Genomic DNA, 21,958 nt, shown 5'->3' with positions numbered 1-21,958 from the left:
AGTCTGTTGTGTGTCTGAATCAGTATTTAGTTGATTCTCTGCCAACCTAAACCTGTGGACTTTATTCCCACCAAACACTAGAATATGTCGCACAAAGGTCTTGAAGGCTTCTGTGAAAAAAAATGTTTTAATAAAATAATAATAAACAATAAAAATTTTATTTGTATCCCGCCCCTCTGAGAACAATCGGGGCGGTTAACAAAGTTAGAAGTACAGCACATATAAAATCCCTGGTGCCCTCCCCCCCTTAAAAAAGTATTAAATCCAATGCAAAGTTTAAAAACAAACAAACAAACAAAAAACATACAAGTTAAAAACTGACCACAAGGTCAACAACATCACTCAGCAAGCAATCAATGGGAACAGCAGAATCTTATTCCCAGATGTTTTTCTGAGGCCGGGTTCTCTATTCTGGGAAGGCCTGCCGGAAGAGATCTGTTTTAACAGCCTTTTTAAAGCTGTCTAAGGATGTAAGCAGACGGATCTCATCCAGCAGGCCATTCCACAGTCTGGGGGCGACGATGGAAAATGCCCTCTGGGAGGTAGCCAAGAGCCTAGATTTTTGTGGCAGAAGTAGGCCTCTCCCAGAGGAGCGGAGTGCGCGGGGAGGATTGTTTTGATACAGACAACTTGGGAAGTTGTGTTGGTCTCTAAGGTAATAGCTGCTCAAAAAAGAAATATGGAGCCCATCATCCCAACCTTTTTTCAAGTTTATAAAACTGAGGGCAAGATACTATTGGACCACTGATGGAGATTGTGATAGGCCTGGGTTCCAAGGCTGCTTCTCCTTCCTGAACTGAACAGCTAGATGGTGGTATACCTCTACCATCAATCAGTAGCTAGGAGTGTAGCGCTGTCCTTGAAAGTCATCCACTGCAGGTGTGCATCTGCTACAAAGGCATTGCACAAAGAGTTATTGGAAACACAATGTTCCATTGCACATTGCTCCAAAATTACTTAAACAAACGTAACTGTAGAGTTATGCCAGTATAAGTTCTCAACAGGATTCTGGCCTATGCCCAGCAGAAGGAATTTTCAGCTGTCCTTAAAACTGTATTCTCACAAAAATATTGGTATAGGTGTTAGTGCTTGACATTTTTTTCTGTAATATTTCTACATGAAATGGACTGATCTGAGGATTCAATTTTAGGAGTACTTGATGTTACCACAATACCCCAAGGACCGAATTGTATATGGGCGTATTTTCAATATGTTCGGTGTAAGGTAGGTTAACATAAAGTTATGTTGTGTGTGACCTGTTTGAATAGTTAATAGCTATTCAGAAAGATTATTTATTATTATTATTATTATTATTATTATTATTATGATGTGGTTTTTAAGGCAGATAATATTTTGTGCAACGCTACATTCTGACATGCATTGGCAATACTGAAGAATTCAGGGGTGAGTTGGTGAAAATTAACAGTAGACTCCAAAGTTCTGAATGATCTACCCCAAAGTTTTATATTGAGGCTGAGCAACACAAGAAAGCTCAAGATTTTGAGCAGGTGTCCTCTAGTAGTACTTTCTTAAACCTACCCTCCAGGATGGACTGGAGGTAATGCAAATCAACAGCTCTAGCCTCACGCCAGAACAATGTTCTAATAATGGTATTGAAGGCTACTAGGAAGTTAAACACAATAATTGGACAATACATCTTTTGTCTAGTGTCTGTCACAGATTGGCTGGTAAATTCATTTTTCTTCCCAGTCCAAGTTTAAAACCATATCAGAATAAATCGAGATAATCTGCTTCAGCTAGAAGGGCCTGAATTTGCAACAACGTTGGACGGTATCACACGGGGGAAATTGGAAGGTTAATGCAGTGTGATCCCAGGTGCAATCATGGGATTTCACGTTTTTGCACGAGAGGTTATCACATGTAATCAAAGGCAATCCTAAATCAATTCGAACCCAATTCTGGGGCATCCGAGAGACGGGCAAATTTGGGGAAATAGAATTTACAAATCCTGTTCCACTCCAAAGTTGTGTTCAATTCAAATTTGGCAGGTATGGAACACATGTCTCAGTCACCCTTTGATTGCCTTTGAATCAGACTACAATTCCCAAGCTCCTTTGCTGACTGCAGTTTTCTCTCCTGTGCTCCCTGGCTGTTCCTTCTGGGAGCAAAGGGGCCAGAAAAGTGAAGGTGATTGTGCTACCCAGAGGGGGGGGGGCAATGCTCTGGCCTCCCCCAAAAGTTAAAAGACCAGCACCAATGTCTGCCTTTCCTCCCTCCCTCCCTCTCGGTGTGGGAGGCTCTTCTCTCAGCCTCGCAAAGTTCCTCTCGGAGTTCTGGAGCTGTTTTGAGGATGAAGCAACCCTCCCCACAAAGACACACACACACTACCTCCCTCCTCTCAGCCCTTTGCGGTTCTTTCCCTTTGCAAACTCATCTTCTCCAACTGGTGGGAAGGGATTGGCCAGGGCTCTCTCTTTCTCTCTCACGACCCTGTCACAGGGTTTTCTTGGCAGGTTTATTCAGATGGGGTTTGCCATTGCCATTTTCTAAAGAGGCTGAGATAGTGTGACTTGCACCAGGTCACCCAGTGGGATTCAATCCCTGCCTTCTAGAGTCATAGTCCAATGCTCAAACCGAGTACAAGGTTGCTTTGGACTGATTTTGAATTGGTGAATTGCCTAAATAACATGAAATAAGGGGTAATGAATGAACAAATAATGTGAAACAAGGTAAAGCCACGGGGACCCGAAGCAAGCCCTGCCGGAAGTGTAAAAAGGTCATGATCCGATTCTGTTCTCACTGTGCATGTGCAGGGATACTAATTCAAATTCTAGACTATGAAGGGTACGTACTCATATGATAATTTCTTTTGCATTTGCACTACTTTGGCTTTGGGATGGGTGCTGTGTCATTCTGTGGTGTGATAACCATCCACGTAATTGCGTTCATTTCCAGATTGGCCCCACTTTCTTTTCTTTCGAAACTGAGAGACATTCCTCCCATGTGGTAATGCCCATTGTGTTCTTAGCCTCAGAATAGAACATTAGATACTATTCAGACATTATTCAGTACAGTGGTACATTATTATTTTCATTCTCAGCAAAAGTATTACTGTTCAGGCCATGGTTTCAGATCCCAGGAAATTAATGCTAACTATTGCGGGATACAGACCGCCCAAAGTGGGCAGTCTCCCACCACCCTAGTTTGCTCCACAGGGAAGCTGCAGCCTCCAGACCACAGGGCTTCCTTGCAGAGCAAAAAGAACTCTTAAAAGACGGGTTCTTTATGTGGCGCACTTGTGATGCCACAGTGCACCAATGGCGTCCGTCATGTCAAAATGGCAGCGCCCATATGTACAAGGCACCATTATTTTGGTGTCCTGGCGCCGTACTAGGGTTAGGGAGCATCTAAAAATGACGCTCCCGGACAACCCTAGTACGTCGTCAGGACATACTAAAAGGCCCATGTAAACAGGGCCATTGTTTTCCCAACTGGAAGAGCACCTGTGTGGGATAAGTGCCAGAAGGATAAGATGGGAACCTGAGCATAAGAGAGGTGGAAAAAAATCCCCATGGTCTGCTCTTCTTCATGCTTGGTCAGTTAAAATCTAACCAGAACTGGCCCCAAAATAATACAGATTCTTTCCTCTGCTTTTTCCAGATTTTTAGGGAATGGATTGGTAACTGAACGTGAATATAACCATTGGCGCAAGCAGCGGAAAATTATGGATCCAGCATTCAGTCGAACGTGAGGAAATAGAAGATGTTTTTCAGTAGACTGGGTTTTTAAAGTAATGATGTGAATGTCAAACCATGTTATAGCCTCACTGCACAATTCTAAATATGTTTCTGTGTGAGCGGGAAGAGAGATCCCTCTGTTTCATTTCTTTTACTGCATTAGCAGTGTGCGTTCTCTCTTTTTGCATGTGTTGGAATCAAAATGTACTAGTGAACAGACTCAGTCTTATCTGATTTTAGAAACTAAGCAGGGTCAGACCTGGTACATACAGGCACACCTCAAGGAACAAAGCTTCTTACAAAGAAGTTCCTGTTTACAAAGACTTTCTATGCCTGGCCAGCTTACCCTTCCTTCCTTGTCCTCTGGAAAAATTTTTTTTAAATAGCATTGACATTGGGAGGATGGTGATGGCAAGTTGGATTATCTGGTTATTTCATTTTGCTTGTGTCTATTGTCAGGATTGGATAAAAATTTTGTTGAAATACTCATCTTTTTTTATGGCATAGAAACCTGTTCCTATTCTTTCCATGTTATTTCTGCCTTTGGTTCCACATTTCTGTTAAAGAAGAAATGTGCATGAACACATCTACTTCACTAACTGATGTGTATCTATATTTGGATATGAAACCACCTTGAAATACCAGGGATTTCTGAGTAGAGCTAAGAAAGAGTCGTGCCTGAAACCTAGGAGATGCACTGCCAACCAGAGTTGCCAATACTGGGCTCTGAGGGCCAATGTCAGACTGAATATGAAGCTGCTTTTTATATTCCTGTGCCTGTAGATTTTGTGTGCAGTGAACAATTTTTTTCTTGTGTCTGTCTTAATTTATAAACCCCTGCTTTAATTACAAAAGATGACTTTAAAAACTACAACACTCTTTCTTCAATAGCTTGTATTAATTTTAGTTACCTTATTGGCCTTATGGGAATTTTCAATGACCAAGCAGAAGAGCTTATGAAAGAGCTGGAAAAAGAGGCAGATGGAGAAACCAAAGTGGATGTGATGTACCTTCTGAGACGGGTGACACTGGACATCATTGCAAAGGTAGTGACTAGATGAGTTTCCTGTTTCTGTTGTAGAGTGGGAAATACATTGGGCCTTCAGTATCCACTGGGATTTCCTTCCAGGACGTTCTATGGATACCAAAATTCCTTACAGGACATTCTATGGATGCTCCAATCCCATTATAAACAATAGTGTAGAAAAATGGTGTAGGGATGTGGTGGCTTAGCAGTTGAGACACTGACTCTAACTATTGCAAAGTTAATTCAGTCGGCAGTTTGAGACCCAAGTGCCACGGAATGGAATGAGCTCCCATCATTAGTCCTAGCTTCTGCCAACCTAGTAGTTTGAAAGCATGTAAAACTGCAAGTAGATAAATAGATACCACTTTGGTGGGAAGGCAACAGCATTCTGTGCACCTCGGCATTTAGTCATGCTGGTCACATGGCCAATGTTGGCTCCCTTGGTTCAGTAACAGAGATGAGCAGAACTTGTGATTCCTGAACAACTCCATGCGCTAGGATCCCAACAATTATCATCCAGTTAGTCTGACATCTATACCAAGAAAGATTCTAGAGCATATCATTAAAGAGAGAGTCTGTGAACATCTAGAAAGCAATGCCATAATCACAAAAAGTCCACACGGGTTTCAGAGAAACAAGTCATGCCAGACAAATCTAATCTCTCTTTTTTTATATATAAAATTACTAGCTTGGTAGATGAAGGGAATGCTGTGGATATAGTATATCTTGATTTCAGTAAGGCCTTTGACAAAGTTTCCCATGACATTCTTGGAAACAAGCTAGTGAAATGTGGGCTAGACGAGATAACTATTACATGGATTTGTAATTGGTTGACTGGCCAAACCCAAAGGCTGCTCAACAATGGCTCCTTTTCATACTGGAGAGAAGTGACCAGTGGGTCCCACAGGGTTCTGTCCTGGGCCCAGTGCTATTCAACATCTTTATCAATGACTTGGATGAAAGAATTGGGGGCATATTTATCAAATTTGCAGATGACACCAAAGTAGGAGGAGTTGCTAATACCCCAGAGGACAGGATCAAAATTCAAAATGATCTTAATAGATTAGAAAGCTGGGCCAAAGCTAACAAAATGAATTTCAACACGGAAAAATGTAAGGTACTGCACTTAGGGCAGAAAAATGAAATGCACAGATATAGGATGGGTGACACCAGACTGAATGAGACTACATGTGAAAGGGATGTGAGAGTCCAAGTGGACCACAAGTTGAACATGAGTCAACAGTGCGATGTGGCAGCTAAGAAGGCCAATGCAATTTTAGGCTGCATCAATAAAAGTATAGTGTCTAGATCAAGAGAAGTAATAGTGCCATTGTATTCTGGTTTGGTCAGGTCCCACCTGGAATATTGTGTCCAGTTCTGGGTGCCACAATTCAAAAATGATGTTGAGAAACTGGAACGTGTCCAAAGCAGGACAACTAAAATGGTGAAGGGGATGGAAACCATGCCCTATGAGGAACGACTTAGGGAGCTGGGGATGTTTAGCCTGGAGAAAAGATGGTTAAGAGGTGATATGATAGCCCTGTTTAAATACTTGAAGGGATGTCATATAGAGGAGGGAGCTAGCTTGTTTTCTGCTGCTCCAGAGACTAGGACCCTGACAGTAAGGGCTGTTCGACAGTGGAACTAACTCCCTCGGACTGTAGTGGAATCTCCTTCCTTGCAGGTCTTTAAACAGAGGCTGGATGGCCATCTATCGGGGATGCTTTGATTGAGAGCTCCTGCATGGCCCTTGCGGTCTCTTCTAACTCTATGATTCTATGTTTTAGACCCATAGCCTGCTTTGTTGAAGATCCACAAAGGATTCAACTTATAATGTAGAACTTCTGATTCCTACAGTCAGACACCTGTCAAGGGGAAACTTTTACTTTTAATAAAATGGTGTCCCTTATATAAAATGGAAAAATCAAGGTTTGCTTTTTGTTACTTTTTAAAGAAATTTTTTTTCAAGTCGTGGATGGCTGAAGCAATGGATGTAGGATCTGTGGATACAGAGGGCGAACTGTACTTTTGATATGGAGGCCAAGGCTGGGCTGCCATCAAAGGGCATCACAAAGGGAAAGAGCTGGGAAGGAGCCCTTCTTATTACTCATTTGGTAAACTTGTATGAGGTTAAATTTATTCCTTAGCAACTGAGTGAGTCAGGAAGCATAACAATGGAGAACTTCTGATTACATGCACCAGAACAGGATATTTTAGACCCACAACCTGCTTTGTTGCAGAATTCACAAAGAATTTAACTTAAAGTGCAGAACTTCTGATTCTTGAACAGCTGTGATCTGTTTCCCAATTTTCAGCCACCTCCCATATAAACAGTTTTTCTTTTTACAAACAGAAAAACAGCCAAGACAAAAAGTATCCCAACAAATCTATTGTTTTTTGCTATTGGGGAAGTTTTTGTCCCAATCAATATAATTCAACATAACAGCATTCCTCCCTTCCCAGACCTAACCCTTCATATCATTGACCAGTCTTCTAATCTCTGTCAATATTATCAGGTGGCTTTTGGCCTAGAATTGAACACCTTACATGATGAGCAGACACCTTTCCCACATGCCGTGAACATGGTCATGAAAGGGATGGCTAATGCACGCATTCCATTATTCGAGGTCAGTACAGCTTTTTCTTCTTTGAATTGACTCCCTCTCCCAAAGTGTTGTGTTTGTTAAGCTCACTCATCCAAGGTTGTAAACGTCAGGTTTCAAGTCAAAATTTAACTCTGGAAGCTATGAGCATTACTCTCTGCACTACTGTGTTAGTTTGCTGTGGATGGTTCTCCTCACAGTTTACAAACTTTTTTTTTAACTTCAGCTCCCCAAATCCATAGGCAACAGGGCTCTTGGTTATACTAGTTGGTAGATTCTGGGAATTGTCCTGCAAAATAACTTTTCTGAGCTCTGGTTCTGTTGGTCTGCTCTATGCTCTGTTGCAGACCTATCACTGAAGCTTGCCAGAGGTTAATAATTCATTTTTTGGACTAACAGGAATCAGGTGAGGTGTAGGCCCATTCCAAATGGGCGTTATAGGGCGCCATTGTGCCGTGCGACGCCCCTTGCCTGTGACACCATTTTGGCGTGATGGACGCCTAGCATCTGCATGTCTCAGCGTCACAATCTTTTTGCTCCGCGGGGAAGTCTGGAGGCTGCAGCTTCCCCGCAGAGCAAACCAGGGCACCGGGAGACCGTCCTTTTTGGACAGTCTGTCCCACGCCGTAGTGTTCTTGTCAGGCTACTGATTCTGGCCTAACTCTTCTGTTTTCATGTTCCTTCACTGATACACAGAACAAGCTGTTTGTACATTTTGTATCCCTGTTGTTGTTGTTGTTTGCCTTCAAGCCGTTTCCTACTTATGGTGATCCTAAGGCAAACCTATAATGGGGCTTTCTTGGAAAATTTTGTTCAGAGATGGTTTGCCATTGCTCCCCTGAAGCTGAGAGCATGTGACTTGCCCATGATCATCCACTGGGTTTCATGGCCATGCTGGGAATTGAACCCTGGTCTCCAGAGTTGTAATCCAACAATCAAGCCACTACACCACACTGGCTCTCGATGTGCCAGTTGCAGACCACCAGACAGTGATATAAGCGGAGGTGCTTTTGTACATCATAACATTCCTAATGGTCCCATTGTAGATATGCCCTAGACCCTAAGATTTAATTCAAGATTTAAAACCCTATTATTTAATAATAAGAGTAATAAGAATAATACCACCTGAACACTGAACTATCTGTTAAACCTTGCCTCAGAGATGCCAGAGTGGGAAGGAAGATGTTTCTCCTGCTTCTTCCTACCAGTCTGCAGCTGGAGCAGATTGAATGTCAGCATGCAGGACCAGCCATTCCACTTCAGGGAGGAGGTTTGCTAAGCTGTTTCGAAGCCTTCACGGACCTCCTGTGAGGACATTGTGCCCCACTGGGGGGTCCACAGACCACGGGTTCATAACCACTCCTCTATTGCGATTGTGGTTGTAGGTTAAGGTGTGCAAATCTCCAGCTCAGTGTAAGATAATATTGATTGACTTTACTGAGCTCCGTAATGCAGGTGCAACTCCGAGCTCTGTACTACTTTGTAAGCCCCATGCTGAGACTTTTCTTTATTTGGAGTCCAGTGATGTGTTGCATTTGGCAGTCAAGGCTACATTCTTTGGGTTCTTTTTTAAACATCATAATAACATACAACTTATTTGTTTTGTTTATGAAATATATATGACATCATTCAGCATAGGTTGTTAAAGTAGCATATTGCTAAGTGAATAAAATTTTACTTCTTAAGAGCACGAGTCATGTGAAATAGCCTCATAAAACCAAGCAACAACAGTAGCAACCAACAGTGAATTTGGCTGATTCTCCATCATTCAAGTACATTCTATTTTTTGTTCATCCCTGTGTTAGCAGAAAAGATAGATAACAGTCATACTCTCATTAAGATTATTTTAAGAGAAGTTCCTCCTCCTTCGCTCCTTCATTTATTTAGTACATGCCAGGAAATAGAAAAGCTGTGAATGAGATTCGGGAAAGCTTGAGACTGCTTCGTCGCACTGGGAAAGAGTGTATTGAGCAAAGGCGCAAGGCCATCCAGAATGGAGAAGAAGTACCCTTGGATATTCTCACTCAAATACTAAAGAATGTTGGTAAGAGACTCCTTGTGGCCAGAAACACCATAATTTGTGTAAATAACTTCAGGCAAAGCCAGGACAGTACAAAATGGTGTACAGCTATATTGTTGTTGTGTGCCTTCAAGTCATTCCCAACGTATGGCAACCATAATACCCTCTATCACAGGGTTTTCTTGGCAAGATTTGTTCAGAGGAGGCTTGCAGTTGCCAAGAGCATGTAACTTGCCCAAGGTCACTTAGTGTACCTCATGGCTGAGCTAGGAATTGAACACTGATCTCCAAATTCGTAGTCTAGCACTTACAAGCATTGTGCTGCTCTGGCTCCTTACAGCTATACAATAGGGGTTTGGCCAAAGTATATTACACTAGGTATACTTTTTAGAAATCATTCTCAAATTTGCCCTTTTTTATGGCAGAAAATGGAGCAGTATTGCTGCGATCCAGACTTGCGATCCCAGTTCCAGAATCCGTACCTGTTTCCTGCTGAGTTTTTTTATTGCTATTTTCACTTGCTATTTTGTTTATTTGTATTATTACATTTAGCATGAAATCCTTTTTATTCAATGTTCTATTATATACTTAATACTATTACATAAAAAAGCAAAATCAGGATTTCCTTTTTGGAATTTCTATATTTTTAAAAAATTTTCAAGTTGTAGATGCTTGAATCTGTGGATAAAAAAAAGTCCATGGATATGGAGGGCTGACTGTATATATATTTATATATAGAGAGAATGTTATATAGCTGATTAGGTAATAATATTATTGCCTCCACAGAGTATGACCCTGCCACTTCTTTGTGGTCATGTTCTCAAACCCTGTGCTAGTAGAGCCAGATCCTACAGGGCTGGTATGGCTTCAAAGAGATGACAAACTTTCTCTTTCTTTCTTGCCCTTGATAGCTGAAGAAGGGGACTGTGGTGAAGAAAATATGCTGGACAATTTTGTCACCTTCTTTGTTGCAGGTTTGTGTATCATGTTATCTTTAATACATAATCACTGTTTACGTATAGAATCACTTCTAATTTTCATTTCAGGACAAGGATGGGTGACTGCCATCAGGGACGTAGCCAGGATTTTAGGAAGGGGGGGAGGTCCAGACTAAGTGCCACCATTATAATGGAGCTTGGGTGCAGCGGCGCAGCAGTGCATGCCATTCATTTTTCTAATGAAAGGTGGAGTCCGGACCCCTTGGACCCTCCCCTTGGCTACTTGCCAGATTTGGCTAGTTCACTAGAGATGCACATCTTTGTGTTTTGTTTCTTTAAATTAAAAATACTTATATAAAATACATATACAATGAGCCTTCCACATTCACTGGGATTAGGGGCACAGGTCCCCCATGAAAGTGAATAAAAACACAATTTAAAACATTATTATTATTATTATTATTATTATTATTATTTACCAGAGAGTACCTTTCTAGGAATTTCTAGGTTCTCTAGCACAACTCTGTGGTCCAGATGTTGGCTACAGAATCAGGCTGCAGAACCTATAAACAGCCAGGGAAGTGTTTTTTCTTGGAATCCCTAGGTCCTCCAATACAAATCTATGGCTACCTTCCAGCAGAGTCACACTGGAGGACCTAGAGATTCCTAAAGAGAACATGGGGTGAAGCAGACTGGTGGCTTGGAGTGGCCTCTGGCTACTCCAGCCCCGTTCGGCCACTGATTGGCTGCGGACCACAGTGACCAGATAGACTGCTCTGAAAGTGGACCACTGCTGCAATCCCAAACAAGCTGCTGGCAAGGAGTGCTTTTTCCATGTTCCTTTTCCCAGTGGCTTCAGGCTGCCTTAGGCAACCTCGGAGCAGCTTCTGGCAGTTCCAGGTGCATATGTCGTCTGTCCACCCTACCCGCCGAAACGAATGGAAGTCTCACTTTTGGCCCATGTGTTTTGGGCCCATATTAATCAAATCTGTGAATAATCAAATCTGCAAAAGTAAAAGTTGCAAATGTGGAGGGCTACCTGTAATTAGCTACATATATGTAATGTATGTATTAAATTTCTTAAGCTCAATTGTGCTATTGATATCTGCTGTCAAATCTGAGATTTCTGTCACCACCCTGAAAGTATTTTTAGCTGGAGTCTTTTACTTTATGAACTGATCACATGTAATCAGTTTTATTCCTATTCCTCCTCCTTATTTTTCTTTAACAGGTCATGAAACCACTGCTAATCAATTATCTTTTACTATAATGGAACTGGGACGGCACCCAGAAATAGTTGAAAAGTAGGTGAAGTGTCTGCCTATTTTTTTTACTGATTATACTCTTTGACAGGTTTTGTTTTTTTACTTCTGAGCTAGTTTGAGCTATTTCACATGAATAGCTCTTATGGGCTTTAAGCAGGTGTTCGCTTGGGCAGATGAAATAGGTAAAGTGGGTGATTGTCACTCTAACTCTCAGCAATTTTCATTATCACATTGGTATTTCCTCAAGCCTCTCCAATCTCCCTTACTTGCCAACAATTTGCAGTCTCTCATACACACACACACACACACCCTCAGTACAATCCATTAAGTTTGGTGCTCTTAGATAAGAGATAGAATTGCACTCCAAACACTTGGAATTATCTGATTCAGACATTATATTTCTCAATGAGCACAACATCCAAGGGACAGTCAAAAATGCATTTTGTGAACTAAAGTTTTTCTTGCCTCTGCTTCATAGACTTCAGACAGAAGTGGATGAAGTCATTGGGGTGAAGAGAGACATTGCCTATGAAGATCTTGGAAAGTTTGAGTATTTATCCCAGGTATGTTTGAATAAGAGAGCCAGTGTGGTGTACTGGTTTGATTATGTAGTCATTGAATTACAACTCTGGAGACCAGGGTTCAAATAACTGCTCAGCCACAGAAACCAACTGTGTGATCTTGGGCAAGTCACACTTTCTCAGCCTCAGAGGAAGGCAAAGCCAAACACCCCTGAACAAAATTTGCCAAGAAAACCCCATGATGGGTCCTGCTTAAGGTCACCATAAGTCAGATACAACTTGAAGGCACACAACAACAATAGCAAGGCCAAAGAGCTGCTTTGAATACTCTTAATATGCTTTGGCACAGCTGGTTGGCATACATAAGATCAATGCTGGATCACCTGAAGATCTGTCTAAGCCAACATTCTGGAAAGAATAAAATTTGCATTTTTTCTAGAATTCAAAAATTTAATGAAGGTGTGGAAAATGCAATACTTTGCCTCCAAATAGGCCATCTGTCATTCTTCTTGTCATGGGATCCTGCAGGCAACCTGAGTATCCATTGGGCATCATGTCTCTGTGATGATATTGGTGACAGATGATCCACTTCCCCCTTTCTCAGACTTATTGAAGCAACTTTCTCTTTGGTGTTATTTTAAAGGGCTAACAAAACTGGGACCTAAGGGAGAATCATACAAAGTTGAAAATGTTGGCATGGTACAGGCAGGTGGTGATATGCCGCCCCTCTTTGCTGCGCAGTTGTGCAGCAGCATCCAGATGAGCACTCAAAAAGGAGCTCTAGGCGGCTCCCTTTTTGCACTGTAATAAGGGCTGCGATTCAGCCATATGACACCGCTTCTGCTGACAGGCGTCTGTATGCAGTGCCACAGCTATGCAGTTGTGGCACCCACTGTGTGGACGGGCACACACACGTGTGTTGTTACTAGGGCTGGGCGCATCTGGACCTAATATCGCCGCAATGTGCCCATCTGTACCGGGCCGTAGAAAGATATGTTAAACTGTATCATTGATTCATCTGTTGTCTAGCCCAGTATTTTCAACTCTGACTGACAGTGGCTCTCCAGGGTTTGAGACAGGATTCTTTCCTAGCCCTTCCTGGAAATACATGACTGTCTTCCACTCAAGTACCAACGAGGCACAGCCCTGCTTATTTTCTGAAATCTGGTAATAACTGGGTGATTTTCCTCCTATCCTCCTTCTTAACTGTCCAGCTCTCACATCTATACATGGTAATAGGGAATACAATGGCTTGTACAATTCTAACTTTTGTACTCAGTTGTATCCTTGCATTTTAGGATCTTCTCTAGTTCTTTCATGACTGCCCTTCCCATTCTTAATCTTCTTCTATTTTCCTGGCTGCAGTCTCTCATAGAATCATAGAATCGTAGAGTTGGAAGAGACCACAAGGACCATCCAGTCCAACCCCCTGCCATGCAGGAAATCACAATCAAAGCATCCCCGACAGATGGCCATCCAGCCTCTGTTTAAAGACCTCTAAGGAAGGAGACTCCACTACACTCCGAGGGAGTTTGTTCCACTGTCGAACAGCCCTCACTGTCAAGAAGTTCCTCCTAATGTTGAGGTGGAATCTCTTTTCCTGGAGCTTGCATCCATTGTTCCGTGTTCTAGTCCCTGGAGCAGCAGAAAACAAGCTTGCTCCCTCCTCAACATGACATCCCTTCAAATATTTAAATAGGGCTATCATATCACCTCTTAACCTTCTCTTCTCCAGGCTAAACATCCCCAGGTCCCTAAGTCATTCCTCATAGGACATGGTTTCCATTTTAGTCGCCCTCCTTTGGACACGCTCCAGTTTCTCAATGTCCTTTTTTAATTGTGGTGCCCTGAACTGGACACAATATTCTAGGTGGGGCCTGACCAAAGCAGAATACAGAGGCACTATTACTTCTCTTGATCTAGACACTATACTTCTATTGATGCAGCCTAAAATAGCATTGGCCTTTTTAGCTGCCGCATCGCACTGTTGACTCATATTCAACTTATGGTCTACTTGGACTCCCAGATCCCTTTCACATATAGTTTCATACAGCCAGGTGTCCCCCATCCTATATCTGTGCATTTCATTTTTCCGCCCTAAGTGCAGTACCTTACATTTCTCCGTGTTGAATTTCATTTTGTTAGCTTTGACCCAGTTTTCTAGTCTGTTCAGGTCATTTTGAATCTTGACCTGTCCTCTGGGGTATTAGCTACTCCTCCTAATTTGGTGTCATCTGCAAATTTGATAAGTATGCCCCCAATTTTGTCCTCCAAATCATTAATAAAGATGTTGAATAGCACTGGCCCCAGGACAGACCCCTGTGGGACCCCACTGGTCACTTCTCTCCAGGATGAAAAAGAGCCATTGTTGAGCACCCTTTGGGTTCAGCCAGTCAACCAATTACAAATCCATGTAACACTTACTTTGTCTAGCCCACATTTTACAAGCTTGTTTGCAAGAATGTCATGGGAAACTTTACCAAAGGCCTTACTGAAATCAAGATATACTATATCCACAGCATTCCCTTCATCTACCAAGCTGGTAATTTTATCAAAGAAAGAGATAAGGTTTGTCTGGCATGACTTGTTTCTCTGAAACCCATGTTGAGTTTTTGTGATTATGGAATTGCCTTCTAAATGTTCACAGACTCTCTTTTTAATGATCTGCTCTAGAATCTTTCCTGGTATAGATGTCAGACTAACTGGACGATAATTGTTTGGATCCTCTTTTTTCCCCTTTTTGAAGATGGGGACAACGTTTGCCCTCCTCCAGTCTGCTGGGACTTCTCCTGTTCTCCAGGGGTTTTCAAAGATTATTACCAATGGCTCCGATATTACATTTGCCAATTCTTTTAATACCCTTGGATGTAGTTCATCTGGTCCTGGAGACTTATATTCGTTTAGGTTAAACAAGTATTCCTGTACTATCTCTTTACTTATTCTGTGCTGAAATTCCTCTTTTCTGTCCTCCACCCCATTATCCTCAGGTTGAGCACCCATTTCCTTTTCTGAGAAGACTGAGACAAAAAAGGTGTTAAGTAATTCTGCCTTTTCTCTGTCTCCTGTTAGCATTTTGCCATCTTCTCTAAGGAGTGGCCCTACCGTTTCCTTCTTCTTCCTTTTGCTGCAGACATATCCAAAAAAGCCCTTTTTATTGTTTTTAACCTCTCTAGCAAGCCTGAGTTCATTCTACGCTTTAGCTTTTCTGACTTTACCCCTACATATGCTTGCTATTTGTTTGAATTCCTCTTTGGTGATTTCCCCATTTTTCCATTTCTCATACATGTCCCGTTTAAAACTTAGCTCAGTTGAAAGTTCTTTAGTTCATCTTGGTTTCTTGAGACATCTCCCTTTTTTCTTCCTCAATGGAACCGTTTGAAATTGTGCCTTCAGTATCTCCCTTTTAAGAAACTCCCATCCATTTTGAATTGCCTTCTCTTTTAATATTGCTGACCATGGGATCATACCCAGTATTTCTTTAAGTTTACTAAAATCGGCTTTCCTAAAGTCTAGAATGCATGTCTGACTATACCTGGCTTCTCCTTGCATATCTCACTTAAGGGCATGTGAAGACACACCCAACTAAAGGTGGTGGCAGATTTGGGTGTGCAACGCCGGTACCCTGGTGAGATCAAACTCTTCTACCCAAAAAGGCTCTGAAGCTGAATGTAAAGTTCAAAAACGGGAAAGTTTAATTTAAAGAACAAAAATAAAGAGTTTTCTCCTCCCCAGCTCTAGATAAAAGATACTTTACAGACTTTCAGCAGTCTTCAGGGTGTCATCTTTCTGGGTCTGATCTTGGTTTGATCTCCTCTCTCAATGGAGCTGGTGCAGGGTCTTTCAGCTCCTGAATTCTTTGTCTTGAAGTAGGTAACTAATTTCTGGTAACTGATTTGGCTAACTTGTTCTTGGTAACTGATTTGGCTAACTAGTTTCTGGTAACTGATTTGGCTAACGTGTAAGAAATGCCCTTTCCGGCTGTCTGGGCCTGTTTGGCACCAAAAGACAGCTCTCTGCCTGCTCACAGCAAAGACTGCTCCAAACTAAAAAGCCTCTAGCTAAAGCAGAGCATGCTGGGAAAGGGCAAACCAAACCTGGAAAAATGCAGGGGATCCTACAGCTCCTTCCACAACTAATACAATGAATTTTCCTACACTAAAATATTCTATGGCCTGAACCAACACGAAAGAAAATGCAGGGGGAGATTCAAATAGTCCTGGCAGGACATCACAGGGCAGTATTCTAGATTAGGGCATAAAGGGAAGAACTCATGATACATTTTTTTTTGCTCTATCTCTCTTTCCCACCCTCTGCAGCCTGAGGTCCTGTCATTCTGCCTACAGGGGAGACTAGGAAGTTTATTGCACCAGAATGGATTGGGAATGGAACGCAAGGGGCCAGGAATGAGTGTGGAATGAGTGGGGGACGCATTTTACCACACACAAAAGTCCCCGTTCCGTTCCGTTCCGTTCTGTTCCCCATCCGTCCCACAGGAGGCAATTTTTGAGAACGTTTAATGAACAGTTCTCAAAAATCGCCTCCTATGGGACAGATGGGGAAGGGAAGGGAAGGGAAGGGAACGGAATGGGGACTTTTGTGTGCGGTAAAACACGTCCCCCACTCGTTCTGCACTCATTCCCGGCCCCTTTTGTAATGGAAAAAGCCCCGTTCCAGGGGCCTGTGCAATAAACTCCTAGCTTGGCAATGCTAAACCATAGTGCCATGTTAAGCAGCTCAGCGAGATTCTGAGTAAGCATACACTCTAGATTTCCTTTTCCCTTTAAGTCCATCTATACAAAGCCAGTGTGCTGTAGTGCTTTGAATGTTGGACTTGGACTCCAGGAGGCCAAAGTTTGAATACCTACTCAGCCGTAGAAACCCACTTGGTGACTTTGGAAAATTTACACACTCTCAGCCTCAAAGGAAGGCCCTGGCAAAATTCCTCTATAGAAATCTTGCAAACCCTAGGAGAGAGTCACCATATGTCAGAATTAAATATGAGGTTTTTTGAGAATGTCTTAGGAAATACATGCTTTTGATTTATTAATTATTTTAATAAATGGAAAATCTGTTTCTTCTATCTGCAAAAGCCTCATTGCTGCTGAAAGCAAGGTTTGGCTCCTCAGTGTATGTTTCATTATTGTCTTAGGTCCTTAAAGAAGTCTTGCGATTATACCCACCAGTGCCAGGCACCATACGCTGGACAGGAACGGAAAACATAATTGAAGGAGTCAAAATTCCAGCAAACACCGCATTGATAGTGAGTCTGCTGAATGAACTACAGCATATGGTTATGCAAAACATCTTGGAATTCACCACCAAATCTCCAGTGGCAGAACTGAATTTTTGGCTTGTGATAGTTGTCACCTGGATTCTGTAAGGACCTAGAAAGGCTGCAGCATATGGTAGTATTTGCTGAATTCAGCATCCCAAACTTTGTATCTTGGGAAGAAGGGGACTAAATAGTAAAATAGAAAATACTATTTGCAGGGAAAATGCATCAACAATATATATATATATATATATATATATATATAGAGAGAGAGAGAGAGAGAGAGAGAGAGAGAGAGTGCAGATTTGCTTGGCAGACATAGTATAACATGTGCAAAATACAAGATAATGTACAAATGTACTTAATTTTATACTTGACACAGGTTGTAGAACTCATAGTTTGAATTCATTTTATTTTGTGTTAAGATTTATATCCTGTCTTTCTAGGCAGCATTCCCACATAAATGCTATTTAAAAGAACTGAATAAAATCAAAAGTAAAAACAGCAGAAATAGAAGAGAAAATATTAATCAGATTTTAAAAAATGCCTATTGTAACAGTTTTCAGGACAGTAAGAGACAGTTTAAGGGCCTATCCAGTCAGTGCTAAAACCAATATAGTAGAAAAGATAAGAGTCACATTCAGATATGGGCGGTATTAGGAACTGTGCAGCACTAGCTAGGGAAAGGGTGCTACGTTTCATTAATGAATGCAAGTGATGTTTAATGGTGAAGTAACTTTTTTTTTGAGTCTGCATCACATTTGTAAATGTACATTACTCTTTCCAACAGTTTAGCTCATACATCATGGGACGAATGGAAAAGTATTTCAGGGATGCACTCATCTTCAATCCTGACCGATTTGGCAAAGATCAACCAAAGTAAGGAGATTACCGCATATCGTTCTCAGAACGTTCTGCACGTAACGTGATGAGAACGTTCCTGGAACGGATATTACCGCATTGAGTAAACTGGAACGTGATCAGAACGTGATTGGAACGCATTTTACCGCACAGCGCTTCCTTTTTCTTGAAACTGTTCTCAGAACGGTTTGCTGTATTACGTTTTGTGGGCTGTGTTCTGATGACGTCGCCACTCAGTGGTTGGACGGCTCGGGAGAGGCGCTGCTCCCAGGAAAGAGGAAAAAGGGAGGCTTGGGCCATGGAGCTCGCCTCTCCTGAGTCCCTCGGCTTACTGAAATCCCTCACCTCCCTTCCCCATAGGAATCAATCCAAAAATGGAGGTTAAAAAAGAGCAGCGAGCCCTATGCGTCTTCATCTGGGGAGGCAGAGGTTGCTTGGCTATGGGGATGTCCTGCCATCTCTCTCTCTCCCCTCTTTCCCCATAGGAATCAATCCAAAAACGGAGGTTAAAAAAGAGCAGCGAGCCCTATGGGTCTTCATCTGGGGAGGCAGAGGTTGCTTGGCTATGGGGATGTCCTGCCATCTCTCTCTCTCCCCTCTTTCCCCATAGGAATCAATCCAAAAACGGAGGTTAAAAAAGAGCAGCGAGCCCTATGGGTCTTCATCTGGGGAGGCAGAGGTTGCTTGGCTATGGGGATGTCCTGCCATCTCTCCCTCTCCCCTCTTTCCCCATAGAAATCAATCCAAAAACGGAGCTTAAAGAGCAGAGAGCCCTTATGGGTCTTCATCTGAGGAGGCAGAGCTTGCTTGGCTATGGGGATGTCCTGCCATCTCTCTCTCTCCCCTCTTTCCCCATAGGAATCAATCCAAAAACGGAGTTTAAAGAGCAGCGAGCCCTATGGGTCTTCATCTGGGGAGGCAGAGCTTGCTTGGCTATGGGGATGTCCTGCCATCTCTCTCTCTCCCCTCTTTCCCCATAGAAATCAATCCAAAAAAGGAGTTTAAAGAGCAGCGAGCCCTATGGGTCTTCATCTGGGGGAGGCAGAGGTTGCTTGGCTATGGGGATGTCCTGCCATCTCTCTCTCTCCCCTCTTTCCCCATAGAAATCAATCCAAAAACGGAGTTTAAAAAGAGCAGTGAGCCCTATGGGTCTTCATCTGGGGAGGCAGAGGTTGCTTGGCTATGGGGATGTCCTGCCATCTCTCTCTCTCCCCTCTTTCCCCATAGAAATCAATCCAAAAACGGAGTTTAAAAAGAGCAGCGAGCCCTATGGGTGTTCATCTGGGGAGGCAGAGGTTGCTTGGCTATGGGGATGTCCTGCCATCTCTCTCTCTCCCCTCTTTCCCCATAGGAATCAATCCAAAAACGGAGTTTAAAATCTCTCCCAGATGCAGACCCAAAGGGGAAGGGAGGTGGGGGGTTTCAGTAAGCCTAGGGACTCTGGCCGCCCCCCCCCCCAGCTTGTCTTCCCTCCAAAGGGAGTCCGAGGATTCTCTTGGGAGGGAAGGAAGGCAAGTCCCTATAAAACGTTGGGGCTTCATATGCTGGCATATGTTTGAAGAAAATAGGATAAAACCTATGTAACTTGATGGGCCAAGGGCAGAGTCCCCTCCTTGGCAGCCTGGGTTTTAAGGGAGCTCCACGGAGGTCCCTTCAAGCGGAGGGAAAGGGAGGGGACTGGACCAAGGGGAGAGCCTCTGCAGCCATTGCAGCTCTTTAAACCGGTTAGAAAAGAAGAGTCCTCTGCTGTCATCCCATTTCCTCCTGTGTGTGTGTATGTAATGTGTGCCTTCAGGTTGTGAGCTTCCCTCCCCGCTTTAACTCTTGTCTGGCTCTTTGCTATGGAATTCTGGGAGTTGTTTGCTTGCTTTTGTGTGGTGCTCCAAACAGAGGAGCTTTTGTGGGTTCCCTCCTGGAGGGAAGGAGGAGAAGGTCCTGGGCATCCCTGCCTCCTGCATTGTGACAGCACAGGAGCCCCACTGGACATGACACTAGAGGCCCCCCCACAGAAGCAGCCAGACCCTCTCCCTCTTGCTCTCTGCTCTGGTCTCTTCTTTCCCTCTCTCTTTCTCTCTCTTTCCCTGCTTTCCTCTTCTCTTCCTTGTCCCACCTTTCCTCCCTTTTTCCTTCCTTCCCTCCCTCCTTCTCCCCCCCCTCTCTCTCTCTCTCTCTCACACACACACACACACACCTTCCCTCACTGCAGTCGCTCGCCTGCCTGCCTCCCTGTCTCCCTGCCTGTCATTCTTTCAGCCAATCAGGAGACGGAGGAATGAGAGAACGGATTTGAGAACGGATAAGAATACCGCACACACTTCTGTTGGAACGTTCTCATCACGTTTCAGCTCGCTGGGAACACATTCAATCTGTACCCTCCTGGAACACATTTGGAACACATTTGGAACACATTTAAACGTTCTGAGAACCCGATTGGAACACATACGTGCAGTATACTCAAATGCGTTCCGTTCTCATCACGTGATGAAAACGTTCTCAGAACCCAGTGCGATAATCTAGTAAGTCTCCTTCTTCCTCTTGTCCCCAGCTTTGGAGGAGGGGTTGCTCTAAATGAAATCAAAAACCATTTCATTTCCAGTTACATCTTTGTTTAAATGACTGCACCCCCTTCTCTTCTATTCTATCTGAGTACACCATATGTGAAGACACACCCAACTAAAGGTGGTGGCAGGTTTGGGTGTGCAACGCCGGTACCCTGGTGAGATCAAACTCTTCTACCCAAAAAAGGCTCTGAAGCTGAATGTAAAGTTCAAAAAGGGGAAAATTTAATTTAAAGGACAAAATAAAGAGTTTTCTCCTCCCCAGCTCTAAACAAAAGATACTTTACAGTTTCAGCTTTCTTCCAGACGACATCTTTCTGGGTCCGATGTTAGTTTGCTCTCCTCACTCAATGGAGCTGGTGCAGGGTCTTTCAGCTCCTGAAATCTTCTATTCACTTGCTGATGGTAACTAATTCGGCTGAGTTGGTAACTAATTTGGCTGAGGTGTAAGAAATGCCCTTTCCGGCTGTCTGGGCCTGCTTGCCACCAAAAGACAGCTCTCTGCTTGCTCTCAGCAAAGACTGCTCCCAACTAAAACCTCTAGCTACAGCAGAGCAAGCTGGGAAAGGGCAAACCAAACCTGGAAATAATGCAGGGGAAACCTACAGCTCCTCCCACAAACTAATACAATAAACTTTTCTATACTAAAATAATCTATGGCCTGAACCAACACAAAAGAAAATGCAGGGGGAAGTCAATCAGTCCTGGCAGGACATCACACCATACAAATGGCCTAACTTCAACATCTAGTCTCTTCCAGGGCCGGCTCTAGGTATTTGGCTACCCTAGGCGAAAAATATTTTGGCACCCCCCCCAATAGCCCATCAAAGTGTAGGAAAAATGTAGGGCATGATGTAGGACAAAATGTAGGACAAATTGTAGGACATTCAAGAAAAATGGAGGACACCACCAACTAGAAGCCAAAAACATTAATAAAAGACAATATAAATTCCTGTTTCTCGTAGGACATTTTGCTTCCTGTAGGACATTTTGACATGCCTATCAGCACAACTCCAAAACCCAAATTCACAACTACTACTTCACTGGGGACAGAAAAAGAGAGAGAAAAGCAACAGCACATGCAAGGAAGCCTTGGAGCATTCTGAGCATTGGAGCATTCTCTAAGACCAGGGTTCAAATCCTGGCTGAGCCATGCAAACCCACTGGGTGACTTTGGTCAAGTCACACTCTCTCA

General features: G+C 43.0%; 1 protein-coding gene across 3 annotated transcripts in view; it reads left to right on the top strand.

The window, feature by feature from the left end:
* LOC149315110 (cholesterol 24-hydroxylase-like) overlaps window positions 1–21,958 on the top strand; it is a 42,452-nt gene that overhangs the window by 10,221 nt on the left and 10,273 nt on the right. For all 3 annotated transcript variants that reach the window (XM_089522512.1, XM_089522513.1, XM_089522514.1), the window contains 10 exons: window positions 1,151–1,224; window positions 3,622–3,708; window positions 4,606–4,744; window positions 7,242–7,352; window positions 9,216–9,372; window positions 10,260–10,322; window positions 11,518–11,590; window positions 12,030–12,114; window positions 17,222–17,332; window positions 18,135–18,223. In XM_089522512.1, the coding sequence (XP_089378638.1) occupies window positions 1,151–1,224; window positions 3,622–3,708; window positions 4,606–4,744; window positions 7,242–7,352; window positions 9,216–9,372; window positions 10,260–10,322; window positions 11,518–11,590; window positions 12,030–12,114; window positions 17,222–17,332; window positions 18,135–18,223 (989 nt within the window). The remainder of the gene's footprint in view (window positions 1–1,150; window positions 1,225–3,621; window positions 3,709–4,605; window positions 4,745–7,241; window positions 7,353–9,215; window positions 9,373–10,259; window positions 10,323–11,517; window positions 11,591–12,029; window positions 12,115–17,221; window positions 17,333–18,134; window positions 18,224–21,958) is intronic.

Source organism: Sceloporus occidentalis, unplaced genomic scaffold (assembly GCF_023333645.1).
Source record: "Sceloporus occidentalis isolate IW3139 unplaced genomic scaffold, rSceOcc1.0.p SCAF_4, whole genome shotgun sequence".
In the NCBI taxonomy this organism is placed as follows: Eukaryota; Metazoa; Chordata; class Lepidosauria; order Squamata; family Phrynosomatidae; genus Sceloporus; species Sceloporus occidentalis.
The sequence above is the reverse complement of the archived record's forward strand: the minus strand, read 5'-3'. Positions and strand labels throughout refer to the sequence as shown.